Below are 8,231 nucleotides of genomic sequence, written 5' to 3' on the forward strand. Positions count from 1 at the left end.
GAAAATCTTGGAAGAAGCAATCGAGTGGCAGAGATATATCTTTGCCGCTTCACAGTTGAAAAGTACCGTAAAATTTCACCTTTTCTCTCCAGGGGTTTTGTTTTCTCCATCGTTTAGAAATTCGCTCACTTTTCGTTTCCCCTTTTTAATTCAGCACATTCTTGCTCGATTTCTTCCCTGGGTCAATAAAGGTATCAACTAATCACATCCAGATCAAGTTCGATTGATTTTGAGTTAATTGCATTGGTTATATTTTGATTGTAACTACTATTCCTATACATTTTGTTAAAGTTTTAACTTTATGGGTTCTAATTGGATTGGGATTAAGCTCAATTTGAAGTTCACGATAGTAGAACGGTCTCACGAGTTGAATTTTGGGGGTAAATGAGTTGAATTGTTTTGACTAAAAATAGGTGTTCAATACAGGAACTTCGAATTAAATCATTTGTTATTTGAATATATGCTCTGTGAACTGAAGTTGCTTCGAAAGGAGTTGACACAGCGAGTCGGAAGATGACAGTTGATTTTGTTTTATTTCTTCCTGGTTTCTGAAAATATTTTGGGAAATCGTGCCGTATTTGTCTACTCCCAATTGGGTATGCAATTTTGTTCGATTTCATATGTTTTATGATCGAGAATTTAGGTTTTTTATTGGCTTCTGCAATTAGGGCACCGAAATTCATGAAAATGGTCAGATTGCACATGCCCTAGATTTACATTTGGTCCACACACTGCTTCATCAAACAAACACATTCGTATGCATCATTTTCCCTGATTTTTGACAATTGAAACCTTAGGTGATATTTCGATCATGTGGGGAAGTGCTTGTGTTGACTGTTGATGCTGACTATGCAAATTGGTACTTCTGTTTTCTTCTTATTACTACATTGTACTTTGAAAAATCTACACAACTACATCATTGTGCTTTAATTTCTTTTCCTGATATTTTTGTGGACAATAAATAACAATTTGCTTTTATATATTTGTGTATTATAGCATCCTACTTTCATTTCTTTTCTTTAAAATAAGTATTCTATAATTGGTAGATATGAAAGTATAATCCTACAATTAGGCTAATTGTCTTTATTATCTAACTTAATGAAATGAAATTCATTAAAGGGTCTTCATGAAGTGATGATGAAACTTCTTAAAGGATCTTCATGAAGTGATGGATAATGAAGCAAATGCAATTGAAGACATCAATAGAGCAAGATTACAAAACAAAGAAAGAGAATTCTCTCTAAATCCCACAAGTTCCAATGTAGTGAATCCAATTAAAGATATTAGTTTTCAAGAAAACAATCCTGACACATTTACAAATATCATTGATGGAAAGAACAATGATAATTCCAGGGGTATTGTTGAAGAATTAGTCGTAAGAAATTTCAACCATGGGAATTTAGAAATAGTTGGTGCTTCAAAGCCTGATGTTTGGGAAGATTCAGACTCCATTTTCTTCCCAGGATTTCTTGAAAACAAACAAGAAAATCAAAATCAAAATCAAAATCAAAACGAGACAAATGACAATTCACCCCATGATGAAAACCAACCCACTTCAAGTATTCGAACAAAGATTCTTTCTAAATCCGGATTCTCCGAGTATTTCGTGAAAAGTACACTCAAGGGCAAAGGCGTCATTTTCCGAGGTCCACCTCGAGATGGTCAAACCGATCCCCGAGCTGTCATTCCCGAGCCTAACCCTCCCAAAGATGAAACTGTAAATTTGAGAGAATGGTTGAAAATGGGAAAGAATAAAGTTGATAAATCGAAAAGTCTTTATATATTTAAACAAATATTAGATTTAGTGGATTCATCACACTCTCAAGGAGAAGCTTTACAAGCTTTAAGACCATCATTCTTCAAATTGCTACCTTCAAATCAAGTCTTATACATGAAGGAATTAACAGAAACCAAAGGAGATGATGTTCTTTTGTCTAATCAATTCTTGAAAAGAAGAAAACATGGTGAAAATTTCAACTCTTTTGGCATGTGGCAACAGTTCCCAAATCGTTCTGGTTCTAACCATGGTCAAACTCAAACTCAAAATCAAACTCAACCAGGGTTGACTTCTTTTGGTGGTGATTTATTAGAAGAACAGTGGTATGCGGGGCCCGAGGATGTTAAAGAGAGGCCTTGCATGATGTCTTCAAATGTATACTCTTTGGGTGTTCTTCTATTTGAGGTGTGAAATATAACAATATGAGATTATATAAAAATTTCTTTTGAACTGATCTTATAATTTTTTTTTCCATCTTCCAGATTCTTGGATCTTTTATTACTTCTAAAGAACATGCAGTTGCAATGATGAATTTAAGACAAAGGATTCTTCCTCCTAGATTCTTGTCTGAAAATCCCAAGGAAGCAGGATTTTGTCTTTGGCTACTTCACCCTGAAGCCTCAGCTCGACCAACCACTAGGTAATTATAAAATTAATTTGGTTGTCAACTTTTTAAAAAAAAAAGATTTCCTTTTTATATGTTGATTTCAATTTAACAGGGACATTCTAAAATCCAAGCTTATAAATGAAATAGAAGAAACATCAACAGACGATTTATTATCCTCCATAGCTCAAGAAGACACCGAATCCGAATTATTATTACATTTTCTCACATCTTTAAAAGACCAAAAACAAAAACAAGCCACAAATTTAATCAAAGACATCAACTACTTAAAATCCGATATCAAAGAAATCGAGTCAAGAAGACAATCAATTCAAGAAAACAACAAACCACCAATTATTGAATCAAGATTAAAAGCCAATTTAATCCACCTTGAAAGTGCATACTTTTCCATAAGATCAAGCATCAAAAACGATCCAACGGACACGATTGATCAAGAAAATAATAAACCGTTGGATCGACTTGGAATCTTTTTCAACGGATTATGCAAGTATGCAAGGTATAGTAGATTTGAAGTTCGTGGTAATTTAAGGGGAGGTGATTTTAGTAATTCTGCAAATGTTATATGCTCTCTTGGATTTGATAGAGATGAAGATTATTTTGCAACTGCGGGAGTTTCTAAAAAGATTAAAGTTTATGATTTTCATTTATTATTGGATGATTCGATTGATATTCATTATCCTGCAATTGAAATGGTGAATAAATCAAAAGTTAGTTGCATTTCTTGGAATAGTTATATCAAGAATTATCTCGCTTCCACAGATTACGATGGCTCAGTGAAGGTTTCTACTTTCTACACTTTCATTTATTTTTATTTTATTATTAATTTATAATTTTATATCATCTTACTTTAATTTGTTTCTAATTTTCTATGGTTCCAGATATGGGATGCAGGAACTGGTCAAACAGTTTCTCATCATATCGAGCATGAAAAAAGAGCATGGTCAGTTGACTTTTCTCGAGTGGACCCCACAAAGTTAGCTAGCGGGAGTGACGATTGTTATGTCAAACTTTGGAGCATTAATGAGGTAAGCCTCTTCTTTTTCCTTTATCGTCTTCAAGATTTTAAAATGTAAAAATGACGATTTTACCCTTATACAGAAGAAGAGTGTATCAACAATCCGAAACATTGCAAATGTTTGTTGTGTACAATTCTCTCCATTTTCATCTCATTTGGTGTGTTTTGGGTCTGCTGATTATCGAACATATTGTTATGATCTTCGAAATATTACAACCCCATTGTGTATATTGGGAGGACATGATCGAGCTGTTAGCTATGTGAAGTTTTTGGATGGCGAAACCGTAATTTCAGCATCCACTGATAACACACTAAAGCTTTGGGATCTCAAGAAAACAAAATTCGGTTGCTTATCGAGTGATGCTTGCATCATGACTTTCAAAGGACACACAAATGAGAAAGTTCGTGTTTTTAACTCAATTGCTTTCATAAATTGTTAATACTTAAAATTTGGTTGTATATATTTTATTTATTATTTATTCTTTTATGGAAAATCTATGTCTACAGAATTTTGTCGGTTTATCTGTTGCTGATGGATACATTGCATGTGGTTCAGAAACAAACGAGGTACCTATTTATTTGTTCTTTATATATTTTTGTTATTTTATATAATTATTTTTGTTGTTGGGAAGGATATAATAATCATAATAAAAAAAAACATATACAACTTAAATTTAAAACAATAAAGTCAAACAAGGACTCGTTTTTCGCAGATAAGTACTACTTTACAGTAATTACTGTCAGTGTCACATATCAGCTAGACACAGTCCCATCTGTCACAGTCTACCTTCTCTCTCCATCTAGGGCTAAAAAAATTACGTTTTTGCCACAGGTGTTTGCTTATTACCGATCACTTCCGATGCCAATCACGGCCCACAAATTTGGCTCAATCGATCCGGTTTCCGGCAAAGAAACCGACCACGCAAACAACCAGTTTGTTTCGAGTGTTTGCTGGCGGCAGAAGTCGGACATGGTTATTGCCGCCAACTCCAGTGGCTGCTTGAAGTTGTTGCAGATGGTTTAAAGCCATTTGTGACATCATTAAGTGTATATAAATATATAAATCTTTGAAAATAAAGAAAACTTCGAGTCCCGAGCCTTTTGGGCTAATTCGATTGCTCGTGTACATTGAGATGAGGTCGAGAATTTTGTAGTTTTTTTTTTGGGTGTTGAATATGGTTGAAATTGAGATTTGATAGGGTGGTTTATTTGTGCTTTTTTTTTTTTATTTGGATGAAATTTGGAAGTAGAGTTTTATATGTATGTAAGTTGTGGTAGATGTTGATATGTATGCTGTATACCAGATAGTTTTCAATTGAGAAAGGTTTATACATTTTAGCATTCGTTTTACGTATCTAAATAGTTGGGTTGAAGTGTTAGTCTAGTGGTATATATACATTTTAATGTCACATCAAAAAATATTCATTTCATATTTTGCATACAAAAATATTTAAAAAGTAAAGTTTTTATAAAGAAAAAGAAGGGTTTTTCTATGTGAAATATGTTTTTTTGTAATATGATTTTATACAGCAGAAAACAAAATTTAAAACAAAAAGATGTAAAAAAATTAAACTTATGATGAATTTGTAACAAAAATTTTAAATATTCATGCCAAAAGTATAAAATTTAAAGGTGAAATGACCAGATGACCATATAAAAATGTCAAAATTAATATAATCGTCGATTTTTCGAAATTAATTGAATAAAATCGAATATAAAACAAAAATATAATATGAAGAAGAATATCGGAAGTTGAATTTATGACTTATAGGTAAATATATGTGCTTTCAAAATGATCTTGGACATTTGCAGTGTCCATTTTGGAACCTAATTTCAAGATACTAAAAGATTCTTAAAGTGTACTTTATACCGGCAGATAATCCGTAACAATATTATTGCAAAACAACTTTTAATTGCTAGAAAAAAAAATGGTCGATCAATTGATAATGTTGTGAAATATACGATCAATCATTCAATTGCTAGAAAAAAATGGCCAGGTTGTTAAATCCTCCACCCAGTTATATGATTATTTTTATGATTTTTCCTCTAAATAACTTCAACCGCGATTAACTTGTTTCTTTTTTGGATTTTTAGCTACAAACAAAATCAATTTACTTTTAATTTTAAATAAATAAATCAATCTGGATTCTGGGATTATCCATGTCATCACATCATTAAATGTCTGCCACACATACACCATGACTGATGACTACCCCAAAAGCTTTCAATCACATTGTTGATTGTCTTGTTACTTCTTCTATCTTACATTCCCTCCAAATTTCTCCACTAAAATTGCAGCAAACTTTCTGCGAAAATGGAAACCTTGATCACATCCCACTCCATTTCATGTCTCAATTTGAAAAAGCCTTCATTAAAATCCCAATATCCTCAATCGTTCTTCCATCTTAGACCTAATTTCTCCTCTTCTCGATCCTCTCTGAAATTGCAATATAACTTTAACGATAAATTGTTTTCACAGAAGAGGTTCGGAGCTACCATAAACGCTTCCATAGCTGGTCAAACCAATCCAATCGATGATGAATATACATGGCTTCTTGAACCCGTGGGTGAGCAATTTTATCCCTTGTTCATGTTCAATTACCACGCTATAGTATACTTGTTTAAATCAAAATTTGGTTTGTGGATTTGGTCAAATAGGTGATGGAGATTCGAGACACATCGGTTTTAAGGTTGCTATGCCATCTTCATTCGAGATTTCATCCGTAAGTAGTTTCTTTAGACTCATTATCTGAAAATCCGACTTCTGATTTTTAAAGTTTTCGGGCATGATTTGAGGTAGAAGGAGGCGACTGTTGGGCGTGTTCCTGAGAAAGCCGATATAGTAATCCCGGTTGCTACAGGTACTTATTAGTTATGGCAAAATTCTAAATACTTTCTTGGGTTAAATTCAAGAAATAGCAACAATTATAGCAATTTCATGATTTTCATCTAAATAAAAGCTGACTTTGACCGTTATATTGGTTAGATTTTTATACCATAATGTCTTTTTAAGAATTTATTTTTCATAAAACCATGCTTTAATAAAATGATATGAAAGTAGGATGCTATAATACAGTTTTTGAAAGTACATTGCTATTTTTGATAACTTTTTGTGTATCTTATGTAGTATCCGGTACGCATGCCCGATTTCAGAAGAAGGGTGGTGCTCTATTGTTGACCGATTTGGGCAGCACGAATGGGACATTCATTGATGAAAAAAGGCTTACGCCTGGCGTGCAATCAGTTGTCACCCCTGGGAGATACGTTACATTCGGTACAATCTTCCTAAAAAAGATTTATGGTTTATAATTTTTATTAACTTTTTTGTAAGAGGCTATTTTATATATAGATATTTGATTATTAGTTAAAAATTATCATTGATCATTTTTTTTTCTTTAGGGGACACCAATCTAGCAATCTTCCGTGTTTCAAAGATTAAAAACGTGAAGCCTATCACACAATCAAGTGAGTCCGAGCCCCAAGTTGAATTAGAGACGGAAGGTGTGAGCAATGTTCAAAATATTTAAGTTGATACATACGTTTTTGCCTTAATGTCAATGTAAAAAAGGTGCATAAGGTGATGCTTTATAGCCAAGAATCTAGCATTTGTATTGGTTTGTAGAAGGTTTACAAAAAAAGTATATCCACTCATTCTCACAATAGGAGGTGTCGATAAATCGTAGTGTATACGCTCAAACAAATCCATGTTTTAGTGACACAACTATTAGCAGAAAGATAAGTAGACAAACATGACAAAGTTGCAAAGTTTAAAAACAGAAATTCATGGAGGACCATTTCGGTAATTCCATGTATGAGAAGACACAATAGCAAAGGCCAAGGCTAGAGCTAGATGAGAGGTGGATGGAAGAATGAGGTAAATATCACCTATGGAGTTTTATCTTTTTGAGAAGAGTGCTCATTTTAAAATTATTGACAAATAACCTAAATGCTCAAATTAAACAGAAATAGTATTGTTTGTTATGAACTAATGAACATAGAATATCGTTTAAGTGAAAAGAATTTTAAAAAAAGGAAAGAACGAATATGTTGTAGTCGAGTGGGCTACATGTGGTGGGTCGGGCTATTGTAGACCGATCCAAAAATAACAAATAACGTAATAGAAAGTAGAAACCAAACTAATTTAAACATAAGAGAAATGAATATGGAAAATACTCAAATAGTTAGGATCTATAAGGAAAATAAATAAAATAATCGGTAATGCTCAAAGAGATGTAAGTAAATGATAAGTATTTGCATAAAAATATAAAATATGAAATATAAAAGAATACAGTTTTATTAGCTTTAAGATAATATAAATCTTCTTTAGCTGCTACCCTTATTATTATTCTTCTTATGACGAATTGTAATTTCTCACTTTCAAAGTAATTACAACAGCTTTTGACAATTTATTTGTTCGTATTGAATACAATTTGGTCACTCTATGGCTATTCTAATTTTAGCTTAAACAACTGATAGAATTTATTCAAAATAACTTCATCATTTTGGAAATTTTTATAATTACAACATATAAGAATGCTTATTAGTTAATTTGTTTATTAATGTCTTAGTTATTAAAATAACGAACTTTGTCAAATTCTTTAACATCTTTAAAAATTTTAAAATCGACTCAAAAATATTTTCAACATACATTATATTTAAGCTAAATTTATTATTTTTTAGAATGAGGGAAGATTTTATTAAAAAACTAGCAAGGTGTTAGGAAAAACACATTACAACAAAATAGAAGCTAAAACAGGATTGTAAATCCAATCAGTTCATTTAAGCTTAACTTTACTACACCTATTGGAAATCTA

General features: G+C 32.1%; 2 protein-coding genes across 5 annotated transcripts; both read left to right on the forward strand.

Annotated features, from left to right (window-relative positions):
* On the forward strand, positions 1-4,758 carry LOC111890835 (protein SPA1-RELATED 2). 4 transcript variants are annotated; one of them, XM_023886913.3, is made up of 10 exons: positions 1-191; positions 427-596; positions 798-859; positions 1,120-2,182; positions 2,260-2,417; positions 2,497-3,181; positions 3,281-3,427; positions 3,501-3,818; positions 3,925-3,984; positions 4,250-4,758. In XM_023886913.3, exons 4-10 carry the CDS (start codon positions 1,169-1,171, stop codon positions 4,439-4,441), a joined length of 2,574 nt encoding a protein of 857 aa, XP_023742681.1. In that variant the 5' UTR covers positions 1-191; positions 427-596; positions 798-859; positions 1,120-1,168; the 3' UTR covers positions 4,442-4,758. The 4 variants fall into 4 exon arrangements, with proteins under 4 accessions (XP_023742681.1, XP_052620718.1, XP_023742679.1 ...); XM_052764758.1 differs by lacking the exon at positions 798-859; XM_023886911.3 differs by lacking the exon at positions 427-596.
* An 879-nt stretch (positions 4,759-5,637) lies between these two features.
* Positions 5,638-7,077, forward strand: LOC111890854 (uncharacterized). The gene is made up of 5 exons (XM_023886935.3): positions 5,638-5,984; positions 6,076-6,140; positions 6,218-6,278; positions 6,545-6,691; positions 6,817-7,077. The coding sequence occupies exons 1-5, from the start codon at positions 5,732-5,734 to the stop codon at positions 6,942-6,944; spliced, it is 654 nt and encodes a 217-aa protein (XP_023742703.1). The 5' UTR covers positions 5,638-5,731; the 3' UTR covers positions 6,945-7,077.
* Positions 7,078-8,231: the final 1,154 nt, after the last annotated feature.

This window comes from Lactuca sativa, chromosome 6 (genome assembly GCF_002870075.4).
Source record: "Lactuca sativa cultivar Salinas chromosome 6, Lsat_Salinas_v11, whole genome shotgun sequence".
Lineage (NCBI taxonomy): Eukaryota > Viridiplantae > Streptophyta > Magnoliopsida > Asterales > Asteraceae > Lactuca > Lactuca sativa.